The sequence below is a fragment of the Dicentrarchus labrax genome, unplaced genomic scaffold (genome assembly GCF_905237075.1).
Source record: "Dicentrarchus labrax unplaced genomic scaffold, dlabrax2021, whole genome shotgun sequence".
Taxonomy (NCBI): Eukaryota; Metazoa; Chordata; class Actinopteri; family Moronidae; genus Dicentrarchus; species Dicentrarchus labrax.
The window spans coordinates 23180160-23205242 of NW_026136710.1; the positions used below are offsets into that span (position 1 = coordinate 23180160).

General features: G+C 39.3%; 1 protein-coding gene across 3 annotated transcripts; it reads right to left on the reverse strand.

The window, feature by feature from the left end:
- On the reverse strand, window positions 1–24805 carry pkn3 (protein kinase N3). Of its 3 annotated transcripts, none has more exons than XM_051412274.1 (22): window positions 24506–24805; window positions 20104–20398; window positions 18529–18698; window positions 15936–16053; window positions 15358–15509; window positions 13050–13278; window positions 12695–12877; window positions 11933–12042; window positions 9342–9485; window positions 9066–9141; window positions 8562–8721; window positions 7880–7970; window positions 7245–7306; window positions 6280–6349; window positions 5485–5576; window positions 4881–5057; window positions 4726–4788; window positions 4560–4636; window positions 3223–3365; window positions 2372–2479; window positions 2111–2191; window positions 1–1148 (listed from the first exon to the last, which is right to left on the reverse strand). In XM_051412274.1, exons 1-22 carry the CDS (start codon window positions 24524–24526, stop codon window positions 948–950), a joined length of 2823 nt encoding a protein of 940 aa, XP_051268234.1. In that variant the 5' UTR covers window positions 24527–24805; the 3' UTR covers window positions 1–947. The 3 variants fall into 3 exon arrangements, with proteins under 3 accessions (XP_051268234.1, XP_051268235.1, XP_051268233.1); XM_051412275.1 differs by having other exon boundaries at window positions 18529–18701; window positions 20104–20380; window positions 24506–24804; XM_051412273.1 differs by having other exon boundaries at window positions 18529–18701; window positions 24506–24804.
- Window positions 24806–25083: the final 278 nt, after the last annotated feature.

Genomic DNA, 25083 nt, shown 5'->3' on the forward strand with positions numbered 1-25083 from the left:
TCCAAGTCCAGCAGATATACATTTATTCAATAATATTTTCCTTCATGTAATTTATACCTAACATACAGGCTGGTGTGTTCGATATAAGCATCATCTTCATGATGGTATTATTTTAAGAATCCAAATTCAAAATTATATTAACAATTTGGCTATTTTCATTATATTACATTATTTTTATAAAAATTACCTTTTGTCATATTTTCGCTATATCCTGACAGTAGTACATGAAACAGATAATCTGTGAAAAAAAATCAGGGTCCTCTGACTCCTCCTAGTGCTACTAATGAGATTTTCAAGAATCCACGGGGCCTGAATAAAATAACCAATCAGAGCTGAGAAAGATAGAAGGATGCTGACTGGTTTTTGCTCTGGCCCGGTGGATACTGGTAAGTGCCATTAGCAGCACTAGGTGGAGCCAAAGAAACCTGATTTTTTCACAGATTATCTGTCTCATGTACTACTGTCGGGATATAGTGAAAGTTTCAGCGAATGTGACAAAAAGTTATTTTAATAAACATTCAAAGCTTTCAATTCTCTTCGTTAAGATCACATATTTATAATTTAGTACTTTGAATAAGAGGGCAGTGCTGCTGTTTGGAACACCACTGGCACATTGTCCATTTGTAAAAAAAATAATTCACAAGCAAAAACCCATTATTGCACTGGTGACATATTTCATATAGTGTAAACAGTTAAATGTTAACCCATTACTGCTTAATGATTCAAAATCTATTTGGCAGAGACAAAACATTAAAAAGATTTTGTAGTGTGTGGCAGTAAGCAGGCCAGAGATGGGAACGTGGAACTGTGTGGACATAAAAAAGGCAGGACTGTTAGTTTCTCAGCTTCTGTTGAATCATAAGAGCGTTAAGGCAAATAAAAGTCGGTATAAACAGGAGCTGCCTGTCACAGCGACGTGGCAGGACAAAGGCTTAAATCCCTTTTGGTCAACTCATGAAAGAGAAGTCAAAATCCACAAAGATTTCTTGCTGCTCGGCAGTGAGGATGCAGGTTGTTCGTGGGAGGGTGAGGACTGGCTTGAGGTGGGTGAACTCCTCGTCAAAGTTGCTGACGTCCTTTGGCGCCCTGATGACCGGCAAGAAAGGAGGTTTTACCTTTTTGGCCAGGAGAGCATCCCAGTCCACGCTCTGTTAATGAACAGGAGACACTGGGAGGTTACACACACAAATATGGTCAAACAGGGAAAAGCTGCCATTATGGATTCAATATGATTCAATCTGGTGTACAATAAATATATATTTCACTTGTTCATAATGTAATAACATCTATTTTGCAGCAGCCATCTTTAATGTGACCATTGGAGCTGGTGATTGTTGGAACAGTGGAAAGACTAACAAAGACGGTTTTGGTGAGTTTTATTTTGTTTTTGTCCACTTTGAATGAAGTTACGATGTTACGATGCTCTACAACGTAAAATTCGAGTTTTTGTCTCTGGAGTCTGGTGGAGAGTGATAGCGATAATACGGCTGTTTCTGGATAAACTAAAGGTCTATCTCTGTAGGGATCCTTTCCATAATGCTCTCAAACACTGAGAATAACAATCTGAGCTGGTCAGTGGCAAAAACAACTACGTTAATGGACTGCTGAGACGAGAAAATTTGTCCCCAAGATTTTGCGTGTTCTAACTGTCTGCTAGGTAAAATGACTGATTTTGTCAATGGAGTCTGGTCAGTTATAGTGGCCGTTGTTTTAGTTTGATATGCTGGTGCTCTAATGTGACATCTAGTGGCAGTGAATTTTGTATATTTAACCTTTAAAGGCAAAAATAGCATTCTAAATTTTTGTTGAATATTTGGGTCACATGGCCAATAAACTTACTATACAACTCTTGTGAATATTCACCTCCTCTTACTGTACCGTTACTGTTTACAAAAGTAGATATTCTAACTCCCAGTTTGTTATTTATGAATATGAGCTGTCCGGTAAAAGTGTGAAATGTAAATAAATTCCTGAAGGCAGTGGAACTCTGCATGGCAACCCGAGCTCTGCGAGTAAAAAACATCAATGAGAGCTGAATAGAATAGCTGAAGCACAGCTGTTTGTCTTCCTACAGTGTGAGGTGGTCAGTAGTGCCTGGCTCAATAATGACCTGAAAGAATTTGTGTCTTTTGATCTGAGAGGCGTCTTCCTCTCCTCCCCCAAGTCTCATCTCAGGATTTTTCTGCAGCAGCTGAAACACAGTGAGAGCAGTGGAGGGGAGTCAGTACAACGGACACACAACCCTCAGATCATTTAGAGCGCTGTACTTTCATCAAGTGTCCACTGAAATCAGCAGTGTTAACGTTTCAACATTAGAAAGTGATTTTGCTGTGTAAAGAGATCATGAGGATCCATTTGATAGGAGGCCAACCTTTTGAATGAGGGACACAGATTCAGGAGAAAGGAAGCGAGGGTAGCGGACGTCATCATTGACGATGCTGTCAAACACCTCTTCCTCATCATCACCTGGAAAAGGAGACTGAAAGAGAGATCCACACAATCTGTCTGCATTAGGCCTCGACACTGGATAAACACTGGGAGATCTTACCAAACTTTATTCTACTCCCTGAATATTAATAGGACAGGTTCACATTTTTTCAAGACTGTCTTAAAAACAACAATCAGTTTTTATTTGCAATTATTGACCCTTCCTAAGTCCCGCCCCTTTTCGCTCTGTGCTCCAATAACAGCTGAGCAAACCTCGGTCAACTTCCTTCTTTCCTGTACTGTGATTATGCTACGTGCTAGGCTAAAAGATAAGAAAAGTGACATATGTATTGTCACACATCTATTAGTATTAGTCACTTTTATCTTTTAACCACCTTTAACATACAGGACAGAAGGAAGTTGACCAAGGTTCCAAAAGGGCCGAGGCTTAATAGGGGCAATTAGGAATTGTCTATACCGACCACAAAGAGATTCCTCCTAATCCCATTCTTATGCAGCACCCCTTGGCTTTACAGAGCTTCATAGTGAGTTTCAGCCCATTGCTTAGCTGTCCAGCTGCAGCTTTACTGTTTTGGCTCTAAAAACCCTCTGTACACTACCTGCTCAACACCAAACAGCAGGCAGACACAGCTAGAGAATAGCTGTTGAACATAGTGGAGCATTTAGCAGCTAAAGGGAGTTTTCTGGTTGGTGGAGACCAAAAACAGAGCTAAAAGAGAGTGAATACTGGAATGACATTCAATTTTGGTAAATACCTGGCATGTTTATACTGACCTCTCCCACCAGCATCTCATAGATGAGGACCCCCAGCCCCCACCAGTCCACACTGCGGGTGTAGTTGTTGTCGGTCAGCACCTCTGGGGCCAGAAACTCTGGTGTGCCACAGAATGTGGAGGTGCGATCCCCATGGCCCATACCTACACACAGTACAGCCTTAATAGATATCAGTGCAGACACATTAAACAGTGATTCTACATAGGAACTTCAACTGTGATAGAAAATAAGTTACAGTGTGCCATCACAAGAATAGCTGTTCATATTTCAACCACTTCTGTACCAACGAAGATATGGAAATCACTGAAGACTTTATGCCTTTTTACAACTATTTTATTTTAATTTGCCATGTACCAGTGGTGTGGACCACATGAATTGAGTCACATGACTTGAAACGGAGTCACAATTTTGATGATTTAGACTCAACTTGAAAAAATCAAAATGACACCAGTGACTCGTGACATCACTTAGACTTTAGCCTTTTGATTTGAAAACACTTGATTCCTTCCCCCAAGCCCAAATATGAAAAAGTATGTTGTTTACAAAGTGTGCCATGAATCAGTTCATTTCTTAAAACAACACTATTCAGAGCAAGTCAACACTTAATTCCCCAGATCCATTTAGTGTGAACCAATCCAACAGCATCCAACCAGGTTGGAGGAGACAACCATGAAGAACTAACGTCACTGAGTGCCAGTTGGAAAAAATTATACTTCTTATAATAGTTTCATTAGTTCTGTTGTTAAAGTTGAATTACATTTCACAGAGGTGGGACCAAGTCACTGTTTTGCAAGTCACAAGTAGGTCTCAAGTCTTTACACTCAAGTCCCAAGTGCTAAACTTAGAGTTTCGAGTCCTAAACAAGTCATAAAAGACTCTTCAGCAACTGTCATTTAATAGTAATAATAAATGAAAGATGTGTTGTAAGTTGTTGGTATGTCTATTCAATTTAATGTCACATGATAATCACATAATGTCACCAATGTACCATGTAGAAATAAAATAATAATAAAAATAATAGATAAAAAAAACAGATGGTTGCTGTACGAGGACCACAACGCAGCCTGTGTGTACACAAATATTAAGTGTCGACTTGCTGCAAATGAATGGCGTTATGGTTGATTCAGGAAATGTCGAGAAATTACCTGATTTGTGGCACACTAATAACATACTTTTGAATCTTTGGGCTTGGGCAAAGGTATCAAGTATTTTCAAGTCAAAGGTCCAAGTGGAGTCACGAGTCATTGTTGTTGGTGAGTCCAAGTCGAGTTGCAAGTCTTTTAGATTTTGTCGAGTCTAAAAGTGGAATATGACATAAAATTGCAATTTTTTTTTACCTTCTTTGCACAAGCCAAAGTCTGCTATCCTGACAAAACCATCTGCATCCATAAGCAGGTTATCCAGCTTCAGATCCCTGACAGACAAACACAAACCAAATTATGCTACATGCCCACAACATGATGCAAGGTACATTATACTGACCTGTAGAGGAGATAGACTGACCTGTAAACTATTTTGTTTTGGTGGAGAAACTCCAGTCCGAGCAGAACGCACGACGAATAAAACCTTCAATCAGAGAGAAAGAGAAGGAAATAACACTAACATCCTGTACTTTTGCTGCATGTCAGTGGTTTACAGATGTGATGATGTGTGCTAACCGGGTCTGTTTCTCGGTGAAGATGCTGCTGTGAATGTGTGTCATGAGGTCTCCTCCGGGGGAGTAGGCCATCACAAAGCATACGTGGTCTGCGGTCTGGAAGCAGCCGTGCAGGTTCACCAGGAACGGATGTCGTGAGGCGTTGATCACTTCAAATATCCTCTTTTCACAAACAAGGCTGAAAACAAACACACATCATTATAACCATAATGAACTCAATCTCACCTTGATTATCGATTTTTACTCACAACAAAGCTGTGATCAACATGATGAGCACTAATGGGCACTTCTATGAAGTGGCAAAAGACAAAGCTCTCGCCCACAACTGTTTCCACAGGTTTAAATCGTACTAACAATGCCAAGTTATCAGATTTTCATGTGTACAATTGGTGAAATGCTACCAGAGCCAGCTTCATATGATCACTAATGGTATTCTCAGTGAAGACAGGTAACCTAAAAAGAGACTCAGCTTAACTTTCTTAGTGGTAAAGGCCCCTTGTGCAGTCACATATTTGCACATACTACTCTTTAGGAAAACAGCAGGATGGTGGAAAGAAGCACTGACCGAACAATGTTTCTAATGAACCAGCTGGGGTGTTGCTCACCTGTCAACTTCGTCACGTGTCACAATGTCTCCTTTCTTCAGTGCTTTGATGGCATACAGTTTGCCTGACTTCTTATACTCTGCTAGCAGCACCTTGGATCAAGAAGTACAGGAGAAATTAATTGTTTTTTTTAAAACATATGCCATTATTCTTGAGTACAGACTGGAGCTGACAGCAAATGACAAGAGAGAAATGGGGGGCGACATGCAACAAAAGTTCCTGGCCGGACTTGTACTGGAGAAGTAGTGATTGCAGGGTCAGCACCCTTAAAGCTCCAGGTTACCTCTTAAAAAGGTGCTGCAAGTGATATTTCTTTTGTTAGTGTTAAAAAGCTATACATTTCGACAACCATCACTGTGGGTAGCTCAGTCTGTCCTCTCTGCAGTAAACACAGAATACATTTTCTGGTATCCCATTCCCACTTTATCTAATCAGGAGAGAGAACTCCACAAAGAGGCAGTCCTCAAGGGCAGGCAGCAAAATTTCAGTCTGGTGATGTGGGGAGCGGAGACTGTGTGATTAAAAGTGGACGTGGTCTCTGGGACGTCACCCATATGTTTGTAAAGCTCAGTGTGTAGTCGGCTCGGCCCTTGCCATCTTGGCAGTCCTGACTTCACCGGCCCGGCTAATCCAAAAATGGGTAAAAAGGTGGAGCTAAGGCGGGCTGAATGAAGCCTGGTTACTGAAAACAGCCGCCTGTGTCAGCACCCACCTGTCACTCAAAGCAGCCCTGTGTGTGTTTTTACAGGTACGAATGAAGATGAAGAGGAAAAACAAGTTAGAGTAGATACATACCTTTCCAAAGTGACCTCTTCCTAAAACTGAAATGCAGTTAAAGTCTTCCATCTGAAGTCCTTCGTCCGTGCTGCATGAGAATACAAAGGTTTTTTTTCAACTGAAAAATTCCTTACTCATTTTCTAATTGTTTTCTCTGCACTCATAATATGAATACATAAGCTGCCCTGAATGTACATTTCTTCTTTTTTTGGTCTTTTATTGCCTTTTAATTGATAGTGACAGCTGAAGACAGACAGGAAAGGGGGGTAGAGAGAGGGGATTACACGCAGCAAAGGGCGGATTCGAACCCTGGGCCGCTGAAGCAACTCAGGATGGTCGCCAGCTCTACCACGTGAGCTAAGGTGCCACCTGAATGTACATTCTTTATTCACAGAATTTAAAAATGGCACCCAGCTTAGCTAAGAAGCAAGAGACAAACTTTTCTTACTTCAGTACTGTGTTCATTTATATATACACACACAATACAATACAATACAATACAATAAAATACACAATAGCGGGCAGCTGTGGCTCATAGGTAGAGCGCGTCGTCCACTAATCGGAAGGTTGGCAGTTCAAATTGCTATGACTGTGTCTGAATGCTTAGTATCTGTTCTGGTGAGCAGTTGGCACTTTGCATGGCAGCCACTGCCATCAGTGTGTGAATGTGTGTGAATGGGGTGAGTGTGGCATGTAGTGCACAGCGCAGTGGTGGAAAGACTACTCAGTGCTATAATCAGCTATAACATTGTGAGCATAATAACACTGATTATCATGGCTCCTGTCAGTGGGAGGGATATATTAGGCAGCAAGTGAACATTTTATCAGGAAAAATGGGCAGCGTGAGGATTTGAGCGAAGGACCACCAGGGTGCCCAGGCTGCAAAGTTTATTTGTGTATTTATTTTTATGCAGTTGTATCTTATTATAGAGAAACTATATAGGTTTTCATAGATTTCCACATTCCTAATCAGTATGACTTACTGTAAGGGTGGGTGAATTGAGGGTTGTCGCCTGGGCTTGGGACTTTTGTTCTCACCAGGAAACTGGTTCATCAACAGGGTAAACAGACAAAAGACATAAAGTGACACATCACTCAAACACAAAATTTAAAAAAAGAAGAATTTAAACAAAAATGACAGCCTTGATGAAGAAACATCAGGGATGGTACACATATATATATATATATATATATAGCCATATCTTAGCAAAACGCTAACTAACTAGCCAATTAATATATATCTATTGTTAGCTATCTTGTTAACTGGCTAGTGACTGATTAAGATTTGCTAGTTAGTTTGCTAGCATTTTGCTAACATTAGCTTATTTAGATATGATGATGTGTGTGTGTGTGTGTGTGTGTGTGTGTGTGTGTGTGTGTGTGTGTGTGTGTGTTGCTTTTATTATTTAACCATCTTTAATGTAGTTTTCTTTTCAACATAGATTAGCCTAGCACATAGCATATCAAAGTACAGGAAAGGAGGAACCTGACCGGGGTTTCAAAAAGGGTGGGACTTACGAACAGTCAATCCTCTGCCATTAACCTTGTTTTAATCTGTGTATGAGCGTTCTCACTGTTAAAGCATTTGCCACTGAAACAAAACACCAGACTTGCTTACCAATGGAGAGTCTTTAGTGTTCTTTCTGGTGCGATGTGGAGATCTGCCAGGTGGTTCTTCAGTAAAATTTAGATTGACCACAGCAGGTTCTCTGAAAAACCAAGCAGACCCATGACATTGCCACTACTGTGGTTTCAGTGCTGTTTTGCGGCTGTGCTGGTGTTAATATTGTTGACTTGCTTCAGTGATGCACCCTTTCTTTCCTAATCTTAACTGTTAGCTAGTTATATATATATATATATATATATATATATATATATATATATATATATATATATACACATACATACATACATACATACATACATACACACACACACACACACACACACACACACATACATATACGTGCATACATACATTTCTGGAAATAGATCCTCCTAAATGTTACACTCTACCTTTAATGGTCCTTTTCATAACTTCACATACTAGTCCTATACAACCTCTACGTCTTGCTCCTTTTAACTCTGAATGCAGGTCAGTGATAATGTTGCTATCAGCCCTCCACTGAAGTCACATTTTCTCTAGTCTCAGATATAATGAATGGGTAGAAAAATAGCCTCAAGTCACTGTGGAAAGCTCAGCAAAGAAGTTAATAGCTCACTTTTGTAACAGCTCTTTCATAGATGTGACAAAGAGATGTTTCTGGGTCACAGTGTCCACAGACACCACAGAGCCTTACCGTGCTGGAGAAGTGCTGGATGATGTGGAGCCAGTGTTAGGGCCCGCTAATGGAGGGCTCATGGGCTCCAGGGAGCTACAGGGAGGCAGAATGCTCATCATCAAACGTCCCCAAGTGGCAAAGTTCATGTTCATCTGGGCAGCACGCAGGAAGTCCTTCCCTGCGAGGAGGAATGCAGACAAAGAAAGCAGAGATATCAAATCTGAACTACTTTATGTACTGGAAGAAAAACTACTTAAACAGAAACTGTTTGAATTACCTTTCATGTTTCATGTTAACAATGTTAGGCTGACCTTTGCACATAAAAATTTAGCAACCACCACAATTTTAAAAAGGTAAAATTATAGCTTTTGGGAACCCATAATATCTACATCTAAATCCAAACTGAAACCTTAGTGTCAGATACAAGCCAACAACGTCTGGAACAAACAATAAAAAACAATTTATATCAACAAATAAATAACTTGATGTAATGCAATATGAATAACATAATAACACTGATACCTTTTTCTTTGGGGAATATTCTCCTCTGCCTCTGGAGTTTGGAGCGCCGCTCAATGACAGGATTCATAAATGTCACCTGGAAATGAACAGAGGAGCGATTTATTTGGCACCTGTGTCATAGGGAAAAATTCATATTTACTGCTTGGGATTTGAGGCTACTTGGTCCAATAACAACAGAAAACAAAAAAATAAAAAACACCAATTAAAACTTTTCATTTTTTGGAAATTAAGTCAACTCTGGAATGAGAAATGAAGGTACAATATGAAAGTGAGAACCTCGATGAAAAGGATGCCCTGAGGCTCCAGCTGGAGACACATTCCATGTCGGAGGTTATCCAGGAAGTCCTCCAGCCGCAGGAACTTCACCCCACTTAAAGCTCGCCAGTCTCTCCAGTACACAGCAATTTCCAGCTCCCTGGACTTGATCAACACACACAAACATTCATATGTTCACAATCTCATTTAATCAAGTACATTTTTACATTTAGATTTGAATAATAAGAAGAAGATATACTTTATTAATCCCCAATGGGAAATTCTTTGGTAAAAAAGGATGGCTTTATTTTCTGAATTACTGAAAGGAGGGAAAGGATTAAATAAACAGTTGATGGGATTGGCAATAAACAGTTGATGGGATTTAACGAAGCAGTTGGCAAATGAAGCCAACGCGCAAGTGACAAAAGCTGCAGTTCCTCTAAAGGCCACCTGAGGCTGGCTCCAACAGTGAGTCAATCTCCATAAGGCCCCATATTAAAATACTAAACTGAACAACAGAAATAAACATGTTTACAGCCTGGTACAGAAAACACTTTTAGTCTCTATAGACAATTTCCCTGTTCATGACTGTACAGGGGTACATTATTTATATAACTAACCAGTTTAAATTATATTAAGGCTTAAAGGTATGCATAATTAAGAGCATGGCCCTTTATGAGTGACAGGTGGGTGCCATTATAGGTGGCTGTTTTCAGTAACCAGGCTTCATTCAGCCCTCCTCAGCTCCACCCACGCTCCACCTCTTCGCCCATTTTTGGATTAGCCGGGAGCCAGTGGAGTCAGAACTGGCAAGATGGCGACGGCCTACGCCCATTTCAGTTTAAACAGTCTGGATTTAACTCTCTGGCACACTTAAAAAAAATACACTTTCTAAAAATAACTAATGTTGTAAGACCTTTGCAGTGACAAAAAAAATTAGAAACTCGTCGGAAAAATCTTTCCCCTGGTGATTTAATACAGCACTTTAATAAAGTTAGGGGATTTACAAAACACAGATTCAAAAAAGAATGGTAAACTCAAGCAGCCTAGGCTGAGATGCAACCAATGAAATTGGTTTCTTCAATATTATAGAACTGTTTTTACGGGCTGTGTAGCACTTCCCCCATGCCCTGTAAATAAAAATGTGCTGTGGTAGGGGTATTTCAACAACTAAAGCACTTTTGGGGTCTTTCCCTCTTGCCTAAAACTGACCTGAATGTATAAAATCAACTACTTCTCCATTAAAATGTCATGGCACAATAAAGAATGCAATATCAGAAACCAAGTCTTAAGCAGGGATGCTGGGTGTGTGTGGGTAAAGCCAGATTAGAGCAAATGTCAGAGGATTAGCAGTGGGATTACATGAGTAGAGTAGGGACGTTGACAAAGTATTAAAGACATACTTGGCCATTCTGACCCAGTGAGAGACGAGATGTCAAGGCTCTGTGTTACTGTTCATGGGCTGTTAACAGATGTTCACTATTAGGGGTTATTGAGATGACATTTGGCAATAAACTATCTAGCCAACAGTGGTTGGTTAACACCTAACTACACTGGTATAGTGGTACAGGCTATCATTATGAGGAAGAACGCAAGAAACTGTAACTATTGTATTGTTAAATTAGTCTTTTGGTTCCTACATCAGCACACTGAAATATGGAAATCAACAGGCTGTATTGTAGTCTCTTTCAGTATAATGTAGGATAGCCAGTAGTTAACATTTTTCAGTGATTGTGGCCACTTTCCTTCCAGTCTGAGCCTGGTTTTAATGCAGTGAAATGAACTGTAGTCCAGTTAATAACATCCCTATACCCTCCCTATGATCCCTTTAATAAAAAATTCATGTCAGCTTCAGTGACACAGAAATACCTGCATATTTTTTTATATATGGGCCAGAAATGATTATCCAAATGGGATTCTTCCTTGACAACAACATGACAATACAAACTATAGCCTGATCAATACTGGATTTATGAGGCTCATACTGATATCAGTTTTTTAAGCTATGAACAGCATATGCTAATAGCTCTAAGGTTTATATAAACAGCAATGGAAACAAAGGACAACCTTGTCTATCACTGCTTTAACTGCTCTCATACAGTGCTCTGCTGAAAGGAGTTAAATGGGGAGACTCAACATAGAGATCCAGTCTATTCTGTTCTACTAATACTTATACTTTCTACGCATCCAGGGATATTGCAACCAATGGTGCTTTGCACCCTTGTTGTCAATTGATGTTTTGCACCATTTGTTGTAGTTTCCTTATCATTTTACTAAGTGTGTAGGATTTAGTGGCATCTAGCCGTGGAGTTGCAGATTACAACTCTTCACCCTACCCTTTTTAAGCATGTAGGAGTAACTATGGTGGCTGTGAAATGAACAAAAAGCGCAAATGTCGCCGATCTAGATCAAGTGTTTGGTTTGTCCCTTTTTGGCTACTGTAGAAATATTTCACCAAAAATATATTTATTGTAGCTGTGCGATATCGCAGTCAAGGGAAAGTAACTCAGTAATGATGTTCTCATCCTAAAAATGCAGTTTAATTCCATTTGAAAAATGTAGTTCTGGCTCAGTAGTAAATTGAGTTGCTTGTGTAAGTGAAAGCCACTGACCCGTTCCAGTTCGATGCTGAAGCTCTGGCCCCAGGCCTCAGTGCCCAGCTGTCTCCACTGTGTGCGCCCCTCAATCCTGTTGTCCACCTTCAGCACCACGCTTACCTCCGCTGAGGCACAGACACAAAGATCCAGACTGATACAGGCAGTAAACACTGATAAAGGTTGTAACAGGCGTGGAAAATCCTGAACACAAACACTTCAAGTAAGAAATAACATTATTTTCAGGTAGAAAATCCTATTTTTGTAACTTTTACAGTTTCAGTTGATTTCCTTACTAAGACCTATGTCCTGAGAGCTCATGGCAATATTATTATATACAAATATGTTTCTTTTTGGATTTTTAAAAGATTCTTTTTACATTATAGCAAGATATTTGTCATGTTATGATGTATTTTCACATTATTACTAGATACATGAAGAAACTTTTCTTGTAATAACAAATTACTTTATCTTGTTCAAAACATTTGTTGTTATTTCACAAAATCATAGTGCAGGATGTTATTTGTTATCTAGTTATAATGAGAAAATCTGTCATAATAATAAAAAAACAAATATCTTGTTGTGATGTGAATTTAAACTTATAAATAAGCTTGCTTTAATAAGTAGTAGCATAAACTAGGTGTTACCAATGATAATACTTATTAAAATGATACAAATGCTTTGTTCCATTCAGGTCAAACAGAGTCAGGGTGCTGCTTTTGTGCATGTTGGCTCACTGGAAGCAGCTGCTGTGAAAAAGGTCTTGGAGTGTTGACTTACAGGACAGCTCATCAGCCTTGGTTGTCTTGCCATTGGCGCTGCGTCCTGATAGGCCGGCTCTCACCTTCAGAGACTTTCCATCTGAAAAGCTTCCGGGGTTGGCCGAGACACTGGTCACACGACCACGGCCCGGAACAGACTCCAGCAGGTCTTGGCAACCCTTCAAACATACCTCCAACCGGCCTGAAGGAGAACATTTCAGTTATTAATGCAGTTTTGAAAACGCTATTTAAAGTTTAATGGGGAACATTAATTTGCATGAGGATATTACATTACAGAAATCACAAAACGTTGAGGTCTGATGAGATATTTAACAAAGAAACAATAAAAATATATTTTTGAATATATTTGTAACCTGTTAGACTGGCTGGTTTAAAGAAGGAGGAAGAAGATGAAGAAGAAGGTGAGGATGAAACGTTGGATTGCTTCTTTGGCGTGCCATAGAAAGGCAAGGTTCCCAACATGAGTTCCTCCTTAATGGCAGCACATTTGGGATGGTCCTGAGGCAGCTCACTTAAACGTCTCTCCAGGGATAGACGTAACAAATCCACCTTCTGAGATGACTCTTGCATTCGTGCCTGGGCCTGAGAGACATACAAGACTCTTGAAGAGCACATCTTGATTTTATTTTGGGATCATGCCTTTATTAGAGAGTGACAGTAGAGACACAGAAAGGTCTCCAGTCAAATCAGGACTCTTTGACCATAAGGACACCTGCAGGGTGTTTCATTAAATAATGCAACTTGTTTCATAGTCATATTTATTTGTATTGTTTGCATCTTATGACTGCTATCCTCTGAACTGGGATAAGGATAATAAAGATAGAGAGGTAAAGGTTTTCTCACTATGGGATTCTCCTGTTCCATATCATTTCTATTGTTCATATGGAGGTACCTGTATATCCTGTTGAAATGCAAACCTGTAAATACATTACCAAAAACAAAACAGGCTTAATTCAGTAAATTAGGAAACTGATTCATAAAGAAAGGGCAAGTAAGTCTGACCCAAGTTACCATGGAAACGTATCCCTCCAGACAAACCTGGTCTCAATCAGGCTTTTCTGGCTAAGCTTCACCTCAGGCTGAACCAGTGTTACAAATCAGTCTGACAGACTCAAACACTGTTTTCCACGCTGAAGGTTCCTCTTTACTGCTGCACTGTGAATGTGAGTCAGTTTACAATTCACATCTAATTTATCACATTTTGACGGCTGCACCTACTGCATACTTCTGTGTACATACACATGAGGACGAAAATTATTGGCCCCCCCTATAAAAATTCAATTTTTTAAAAAGTATTTCCCAAGGGCTATTAAACATTTTTAATACAGCTTTTTCAAACATCCGAGTTTTATTTTGGATGCTTACATAATTTTACTTTGCACACAGAAACAAAATTATTTCACAAAAACCAAAAACTACCAGGGTCAAAATTATTAGCCCCCCTGATGCTAATAGTCAATTGTGTAACCTTTTTCTTTCAAAATTTTCACATATCCTTCTTTCTTCATGATTCCTTCCACCTCGACGAGATTCCCAGTTCCAGATGCATTGAAGCATCCCCACAGCATAATACTCGCACCACCGTGTTTCACTGTGGGGACGGTGTTCTTTGGGTTATACACCTCTCCCTTCTTTCTCCAAACATAAGCAATGTCTCTATGGCCAAAGGGCTCTAGTGGTTGTCTTGTTTGAGACTACAATTCCCGACTTGGCTAAGTCATTCACTAGTGTCTTGGCAGTTGTTCTGGGGTCTTTAGACACATCTCTCACTAGTTTTCTTTCCAGAGTCTTTGAAATCGCTTCCTACCTCTGCCAGGCTTGTTCTGTACTGTGTGGCTCTCTTTGAATTTCTTGATGATACTTCTCACTCCAGTTCTTGACACTTTGTATATTCTTCTCCTGCTTTGTGAGCATCAACAATTCTTTTTCTCAAGTCTAAACTGATTTCTGTTGTTTTTGGCATGATGCTTTCTCAAGTGACAGCTCAAACCCTTACTGAAGTTTTTATACTGTGTGTAAATTGGGAGATAACCCTCAGTTTTAAATTGATTTTACAAGCTTTGAGCATTACAAAGTTAAAACACATCATTGCACAACAGTGGTTTGTGCTATGGCTCAATAAAAAGGTCAGTTCTGAAGGGGGCTAATCATTTTGACCCTGGTAGTTTTTGGTTTTTGTGAAATAATTTTGTTTCTGTGTGCAAAGTAAAATAATGTAAGCATCTAAAATAAAACTAGGGTGTTTGAAAAAGCTGTGTTAAAAATGCTTTGCTCTGTTTAATAGCACTTGGGAAATACTTTTTAAAAAATTACATTTTCATAGGGGGGCTAATAATTTCGTCCTCATGTGTATCTTTTTCAGTCTAAAATTTCAGCAGTTTTCCAATCAGCAGATGTGTTTTTAAATGAACTGAAAGTGAAATAACACTAATAAACTTTGACCCATCACTGTAACCTCATAGTAAGCAGCATTTTCATCACTCTTTAAAGGGGCAATAGGGAATTTACATAAAAATATATTTTTGTCATATTTGAGTCATATTTGCTGAAACTTTCAGTATGCTATATTATGACTCTTGTTAGCTGCAGCAGTAATGTTTCTTCCGTGTATGCACAGGTCCCAGGTTAATATGTGGTGTGGACTATCCAGCTGGTACCCACCTCTGCAAGTATGCGGCGGTCCTGGATCTTACGCCCACTCAGTTGCCTCACCACGTTTTTGGCGCCTTCTGCTACGGCCGATTCAATCTTCATGTGGTGCATGAGTTCAGCCACCCGCAGCTCCAGAGGACTGATCATCTCCACAGGCAGACCTGAGAGCAGGTGGAGCATCAACAGCAGATTTGAGAACAGATACAGAAAGCACCAGTCTTTTAAGACCTTTGTATCTGAACCATAACATATTTATACAAGCAACAGACATCTGCACCTGACCTCAAAATACAGCATACAACATACACTTCATGATTTCTATTCCTGCAATCATTCCTGATTATTGATTAATACCATGAAATGGATTTGAGGTTGTTTTTTTTGTTGTCAAGTTAGAATCACTTCAAGTGATTTTGATACATTTTCCATTATATCATTTACTTCTCTTACTTGCCTTAAGTTTGCATTCCAAATACAACTAATGATCAGTCTCTTACTGTATATGGGATTTGTCACAGTTACTATTTATAATGTAGGCTGTTAGAGATTATAAAAAGAACGACACATGTATGTGTAGTAAGATTTACCTTGAGAGCCATCCACGTCTCTGGCTTGACTGACTTTGATAATCTGCATACGCAGCAGCTCAATCTTAGTGCGGCTGTCCTGCAGCATTTGCTGGGCTGTAGACAGCATCTTCTTGTCCTGGAAAATAAAATGGACAACTGAATACCATCACATTGCTTCTACTATGGTCGAGGCAGACGACCACCCACCTAGAGCCAAAGGAGCTGTCCTAGGTTTCTGCCTTTTAACAGGCAGTTTTTCCTTGCCCTTGTCTCCAAGTGCTTGCTCATGGTGGTACTGTTGGGTCTCTGTAATTAATGTTATAAAGAGTTCGGTCTAGACCTGCTCTATTTGAAAAGTGTCCTGAGATAACTTCTGTTATGAATTGGTGCTATACAAATAAAATTGAATTGAATTGCTTCTACTATGCTAAATTAACCAATAAAACTGTTAAAACACTCTATAGAAAAGAGTAGTGTCACCTTCATGATAAAAGTGACAAGTAGCAAGTTGTAGTCACAGAAGAGCAAGAGCATCATAGAGACACACTGAGACATCAGACTAGAGAGCTTCTCTCTAGTCTCATTGAGGCTTATGTGGGATGCTGTTAAAATGTAATGCATTTGCATGATAGAGCTGCAACAGTTAGTCGATTAGTTGTCAGCTGCTAATCGACTAACTGTTTTGAGTAATTTCTGAAGAATTTTTTTCCCTCACCTTGGATTTTGGGAAACACCGCCATTTTTCACAAATTTTATTACATATGACATGACATATTTGTTTGGTCCATAAGACCAAACAACTAATCAATTACTTGATAATGAAAATAGTTGTTAGTTGCAGTCCTTGTGCATGAGGTGATATTTAAGAGTAACAATACCTGGGCACAACATTGTGAGTATGTTTTGTTAGTGGTTAGTGGTTCTCTGTAAGGATGGGAATTTTATATTTGACACTAATAAACAATTTACACAGTTATAAAAATGACAGATACTCTGTGGTACAACCTTTCACAGTCAGGTCATCCTGCTGACACTTACACCACATTCAGACTGAAGGCAAAAGTGGCCCAAATCGGATCAGATTTAGACCACTTCCATATGTGGTCCTGAATCAGACCCAGGTCAGATTTTTTTCAATGCGGCCGCATTGGTTGTGTGAACAACCAAGGCAGATTTGATGCGACTCAATCTACATCGACATCGGTCACAATTATGCGCCGGCGAGCGTCATTTTAAAAGGTAATGTGAACAGCCAAACAAAAAATCGGATCTGAGCAAAAAATCCAAATTGAGCATTAAGACTTGCGGTGTGAACGTGGTCAAATAAATCCTCTTTCATTCCTCTCATAGTTCACATCAGGAGCGGAGTCAGACGTTGTAAACATTTGGGGCTTAGCTTACAGCACAGGGAGATTTTATTCCATACAGCAGATATATGCACTTTTTTTTCAAGCCATTTGAGAAAATAGAATGGCCAACCATGATAGTTGCCCAGGAAAAAGATCATCCTCTCTATCTAATTGACCTCCAACTGTCTTCATCATTCTGAAAGCAGAACACAACAAACATAGAGGATGACTAATTTTCATTCCTGCCACCTAAAATAGGCACAAATCGGCTGATGTTATTTTCTTGAAGTTACATAACATAGGTAGGGTAGGAATTTGGCATAAACAGCATTACTTATCCTAGAACCTATTTTTGTTAAACTATTCTGGACTAGAATGAATGAATGTTTAATTGACAGATTTGCTCCATGTGAATCCATATGACATAATACTGTAACAGATGGTCATGTTTCCCCAGTAATAGAACTTTTGCTCCATTGGTTTTTCTGGTCCAGTCAGAGAGACTGAGGGGAAATGACACAAAGTTGATTTTCACACCATAAGTGTAAATGAGAGGTGGGAATGAACAAATGTGGGAACTGTTGGGAGTTCGGTCTAGACCTGCTCTATTTGAAAAGTGTCCTGAGATAACTTTTGTTATGAATTGAACTGAATTGAATTGAGAGCTCCTTTAAGGCAGCACAATACTTTTTGAGGTACCATACATTACATAGGGCGGCTGTGGCTCAGAGGTGTATGAATGAGTTAGTTTCTGTTTGATGGACTTGGCCATCACTGAGTGAATGTGTGTGAAAGGGTGAATGTGGCACATAGTGTAAAGGCGATTTGAGTGGTCGGAAGACTAGAAAGGCACTATACAAGTACAGGTCCATTTACCATTTACATTAGATTACTCTCTGTATCACCTTATTTCTTTCATTCTATTGCAACACTGCCCTTATTTTACATGTTTAGTATAAAAGAAAGATGAAAGAATAGAAATGAATAGCAAGGAGTTTGGGATGTAATTAGAACAGTCAACAGCAGTAGAGTTCATGCTAGTACCATTCTCTTCCCACTGAGAGGACCAGCTCTCTCTGCAGTGTCCCTCCCCTGTCCTTTCCTACACATCAGAGATGCTTTCTGCTGTGGCCAGCAATTTACCACATGAGTCAGTGTCAACTCACTGCTACAGACTGACTAAGAGAGTGTGTGTGTGTGTGTGTGTGTGTGTGTGTGTGTGTGTGTGTGTGTGTGTGTGTGCGTGTGTGCGTACACCTTACCTTGACTGAGCTGTTGGTATAAGTCTGGATCATGTTATCAGCGCCCTGTTTGACTTTGATCTCCATGGTAAGCTGTTTCTTCAGGGTTCTGACTCGACTGGCTAGTGGTGACGTGACCTCTTCCCACTGGCACGACTCTGCTGACTGGTTGTCTTCTTCCTCCAAGCAACCTGCTTCGAAATGATCACATGGTGGGTCAGGCTTTATCTTGGGAAACAATTCTCTGTCATTAGAGTGGGTTTACTGAATTTTTATCGTTGTACCATCTTTCAATTATGGCATACGTTAAAGGACCAGTGTGTAGGATTTAGTGGCATCTATCGGTGAGATTGCACATTGCAACTAACTGAAATCATGTCATTCAATTTAGCATAAAAAAGAAAACTTTGGTGGCCACAAAACTTGTGAAAAACATTTAAACCATGACTAATATCAATTAATTTGTACCATGACACAATCCTGGGGTAGCATTGTCCAAAACATTAAAAATGATATTCAAAGGGGCCTTATTAAACCTTATTATCAAACATGTAATGCAGAGCTTTTTTTTGCAGTCTTCTTGGATGCTTCTAACGTTTTTCCGCCATACTCCTATAGTTGCTGTAGCCTACTCCATTGCTACGACTGCTTCTCCCTTCAGGTCTGTCAAACCAATCATTCCTATTTGACGGAAAATACATCACAACTGGTGTACCAGTAGGGATATATCGCCACACACGCCAGATTTAAAAACTCATGCAACTTCCATACTGTGAGAGATTTACCTGCCGTTTACAGGCTTAATCAGCATTATGCAAACTAATTTGGCAAAGGCTTGTATATAACATTAGTTCATTTATATGGAAAAGTCCCACACTGCAGCTTTAAACTAACTACAACTATGGGCTTGCATCACTCATGTATCCAACCAACCAAAAGCAGAGAGAGGTGGGGAAATCACTGTTAAGAAGTGGCTTACAGGGTACCCTGGTAGCTCATCTGGTAACTGGTGCCCCCATATATTGCACCTCTGAATAGCAGTGCCTTGGAATACAATGCATAAACCCAAACTAAAGTAGTCTCAGCATGGTACTTTTTTGTAGTCAGCAGAGTTCAGCGGTTATCAAAAAGCAAGGGTTCAATCTTACGAGAACTTAAATATCCAATGCTTTAGGACCCTGGGAATGAGAGTCAACATCAACTATCTTGAAGCCTCCAATTCATTATATCTTTCTGGGCTCTGATTGGTTCTTTTCATCCTGGCCTGGTGGATTCTTGCAAATGCCATTAGGATCACTAGAACGAGCCAGAGGAACCTGATTTTTTCACAGATTATCTGTCACCTCTACTACTTTCGGTATATAGTAAAAGTTTCAGTAAATATGACAAAAAGTTATTTTATAAAAACTACCTACTGCAGCTTTAATCCCCTTGGAATCATGAATGTCTATATACAGATTTTTGCACCAATCCTTCTTACAATGATTGGACCAACGTTTGACTTTTGACTTCTTTCAAAGTATTTCTGTGTGTTTCTATGTTGGATGGATGATAAGTTCAAGAGTTGCACTCCAGCAGATGATCTGTTTCAGTTACCTGTGGTGGTGTCTTTCTCTGTGGCCATAGACCTGGCGTTGAGCTCATGCAGTTGCCAGTGCAACTTCTCCAGCTTGCGGTTCGAGGCCTTGAGCTGACCCTCTACGTCGGCCGCACTCTTGCGGTTGGTGACGGCCCGCCGCAGCCTCTCAGCTGCCTCCTTGATCTTCAGCTCCCGCTGGATCTCCTGCCTGAGCGTAGTACGGGCATCCTCCAAACGCAGCTGGAACTCTGGGTCCAGAATATCCCCCTCATCCAGACCCTGAAGGTTACCGTTCTGAAGGACATACCATAACTGCTTCAATCTCTCATCGCTCTGCTTATTTGTCTTTATGTATCCCGTTACAAATATTATATCAACACATTATAATCGCCTAAGGCAGGGTTATTCTTGATCTGGGCTTTTGGGATACTGTAGAAACATGGCAGTTCAACATAGCAGAGTCTGTGCGGCATCTGTACATAAAACAGTTCATTCTATGGTAACAAAACCTATGAATATTATATTTCTGCCAATAGATCCTATTTGTTACACACTGGACTACATTAATACAAGAATCATGAATACGTATGTAATTTGCAATAAAAGTACCATCCACCTAGACTCCATGGATTCAAAAGAATGTTAAATTAAAGGTCCAATGTGTAACATTTAGGAGGATCTATTGCCGTAAATGGAATATAATATTCATAGGAATGTTTTCATCAATCATAAATCATTGATTGTTGTGTTTTGGTTACCTTAGAATGAGACCTTTTTATCTACAGATGCTGTGGGTCACCATGTTAAACCACCATGTACAGTACAGTACAGTAGCCCAGAATGGACAAACCCAACACCAGCACTAGATAGGGCCATTCCTGTTTTTCACCTTCACTGTAGTTTCTTCTTCGCGCTTGGTACGGGAGGATGAAGACATTTCTTGTGTTTACCTCTTCCAAATTGTATAAAGTTTTTTTTGTTTTTTTTTCTAACTGTGGACCGCAGACCAAATAAAACAGCTTTTGACCTGATGTATGTTTATAATATAAACTGCTGTACACAAATTAAGAATAGAAATATGGGAACCACTGCTAAGGAAGTAAAGTATTTCAGTTGAACCAAGCTATGACAGTCACCAAGAATGGATCAATAACTATAAATGGCACAATGCCTCCCCCTTGTGGATAAACATATGTTTAGAGTTATACAGTGGCTACAGAATCAGAATCAGATTTATTGCCAGGTAGGTTTTTACACATACGAGGAATTCATCTTGGTGCAGTGGTGCATAAAATATACAGTCACACAAGAATATACAAATCACACAACAATCACACACAAAAAAGTACTTTTAAAATATAAATAAATAAAGATAAGAAAACTGTACAGAAAACGGGAGTGCATTAATGTAATGCATATATACAGGGTGAGTTTCAGCCTCCTCTCAGTGTGTTCTGTCAAGATAAGGGCCGAAAACTAATGATTATTTCCATTATCTGTGATTCTATCAATTGTTCTGTTTTCTGATCTTAATCTTAATCATTTAATCCCATCATAGATTCTGAGAGTCCAGAGACATCTTCAAATGTTCTGTTTAACCGACTGTCCAAATATACTTAATATAAAGTAATGTAAAATACACCAAAGCAAGAAATCTTCACATTTAGCTGGAACCAGAGAATATTTGTCATTTTTGCTTAATTAAAGAGCTGAAATTACTAATAAATCCCCCAAATTGTTGCAGATTATATAAATCAACAAATTGGTCAAGATCCATTCTTTATATCATTAATCATGTTTTGCACCACAGTCTGTAGTAACTCAGATACTTGTGATTTGCTAAATGCAAATTCTCTGCTTTCAGCTTCTCCAATGTGAATATGTTCTGCCTTCTTTAGTCCTCTATGACAATAAACTGAATGTCTTTGGGTTGTGGACAAAACAGGACAATTGAGGACGTTCATCTTGGGCTTTGGGAAACACTGATCAACATTTTTCACAGTTAATCAAAAACATATAATCAATTAATTGAGACGATTGACTTTGAGATTAATTGTTATTAAAAATAATTGTTAGTTGCAGCCCTACTGGATATGTCCAGTCTATCGCAGTGCTGACAAAGAGACAGACACCCATAGACACACTGAGAGGCAGCTTTGTCCAGTTCACCTATCCTGTATGTTATTTAACATATTCAAAGTACATTTGCACACTCAAAACAGAGTTACTTTGGCCATTGAGCTGTATGGAAAGTAAATATGGCCAAGTGCAATCTTCAAATCACAGAAGCAGCAGCTTTTGTTAAAGGTAAAAATGTGTGACAAACAGCATTATAATGAAGTACTGTAGCGCTGTACAGATGCTCTGGTCTACAAATGTTATTCTCCAGATGTAAGAAAACATCCATCCTAATTTGCATTTGGCCTGCAGGCCAGAAGTTGAGTATCACTGTACAGTATCATAGGTGGATGTCCAGCTAATTTCAAACATGAATACAAATATATAAGATATAAATGTATATTGCTACTTACACTATCACTTTCCATTCATCTTACTATATCACCTACTCACATTCACCACCCACCAGTTCTTTATAAGGCTTTATAAATGTTATTCCATACCTCAATGAAATGCTTTGTTTTTGTATTAGTTTGGAGAACAATTAGTTGATTAGTCTATGGAAAGAAAATGTATCAGCAATTTATTGTCGATTGATTGTTAAAGTGATACTTCAAGGAAAAGGAAAAAAACAAACTGCATAATTCCTGCTTCTCAATTGCTGCTTTTTTTCTATAATATCTTAAAGCTTTGGACTGTTTGTCAGACAAATTAACAAGTAGGGATGTACAAGTACTCATTAAAACTACTCTGATACTGCACTCGATACCACTTTAAGGCATTGTGACGTTGCGTAACCTCTCATTAGTTGAGCAGGTAGGCGGCAATGTCAGCAGTTTGGAGATATTTTAAACAGCTTTTACAACAATATTAATATCATTTCATTTGTTACAGTCTAAGTGAAGAACACCCGATGATAATAAAACATGTTTCCAAGTCATTGCTAGAACTGTATGGCATTATTGGGCACTCATATTGGTGCTCGGTATCAGCAAGTGCCAAAATGTAAGTACTGAACTTTCGTTTGGTCTTGAAAAAAAAGTGGTTAGGGCTGTGTATTAGCAAGGACCTGGCCATATGATATATTTAACAATACAGGGGTTACGATTCAATATATTATTGCGATAAGATAGCAAATAATAGCCCTCAATGATATTCATAAGGCAGGCTATATCATAGTGAGCAACAACAGATCCAAATTTACATGAAAACATGTCATACAGGAACAATAAACAAATTATTTATTCATGATGTTTCATTCATGACAATATTATTGAATTTGTTTAGGTAAACTTTAAGGCCATGCTTTAGCCTTAAAGCCATTTACCCAACATTAATCATTCCACTCCACCACTGGATACACAGCCCAGATACCTAAACAAACTATGAACCTACACTACATCATTACTCCTCTGCCACTGGGCCTGAGCCTACTTCAACAGCTGCTGAGGCCTTTTGTGTCAGGTATTACTGGTATCTATTTATTTTCTATAGCTTTTATCTACTGTATTACTAATGGGACACACCTCCTGCCAGTCAAAACAACTACACCTTTTTCTGTCCTGGGAAGGGCTGTAATGTCTGGATCCTTTTAAAAGACAATGAACCTTATATCACAGTGACCAATGGATGGCACATCGCTCGAAAATTGTTGCATTTAATTAGGCTAGACCTATGGGAAGTTATACTTTTATTATACTGCTTTGTAATAATGCAAAAATAGCAAATTACTTTTTAAAAATTGTTTAGATGGAAAGTTAGATATAGGCTAAAACTCAACTTAATTAAACTCAAAAGGCACTTCTTTCACCAGGAGAGAGGGCTGCTAAAAACAGTAGCTAAGTAAGCTACATTTTATTAAAATAAAGCCTTTAAAAAGGTAGAGACTGGGTGTTTGCTCGAATAAGAAACTCACTCTACCGACTCTGGAAGAAAGTTAAAGCCATGTGGAAAAGATAGTTTAACTCTTACTATATTTTCTTAATGAAATTGAGTGGTTTCAATAGTTAAGGCTCAGGAAGACGTAGCGTTATCGGTACTTGTCGAACAGCAGAAAGACAGAGGAACTATGAGGAGAACAGCAGAAAGACAGAGGAACTATGAGGAGAACAGCAGAAAGACAGAGGAACTATGAGGAGAACAAGACAAACAGGAAAATCCAGTGCGCCTGCCAATACGGCCACTAGCACTATTTAACCAATCTAAACGTCGGGTAATATTATTTGGCGTAATGTTGGCACCTCATATCTCCACGACAATTTAACTTCACTTGAATAAGACAACCTGCGGCGTTATATTTACCTGTAGTGTTAAACCTGACATGGTGGAACGTCCGTCTGTCAGTCAGTCGTCCGCGCTGGACATTCACACCGCGTCAACGTCCGCTCCGGCTCCCAACGGTCTCCCTCGGGCCAGAAAGTGTGTGAAACGGCTCCAGGAGGAATGGCACTGCTAGCTTAAGTAAACTGACAGCGGCATGTGAAATTCAACGTCTGCTAAAGCCGCTCACGGGCGCTTCGTATTGGTTTTCATCGTTGAAACAAATCTGAGCAAAAGTTTGATTTGAGTTTCAACTGGGACTCGACGCAAAACTGACGTCAGTAGAGCGCGGCCGGATTGGCTGGCAGGCGGATGCGGAAGGAGCCAATCACATGCGATTATTCAGTACACCTGCTGAGGTGATGCGCACACGTAGCCTATCATCTCCTACCATACCTGATTTTTTTATATCTCTATTCTATTTTTAATTTAACGTATATCTATTGTGGTGTGTTGTATCTGGAGCTGCTGTAGTGAGTACATTTCCCCAATGCAGGATCAATAAAGTCTGTCTTATTATCTTATCTTATCTTATCTTATCTTATCTTAATTAACAAACA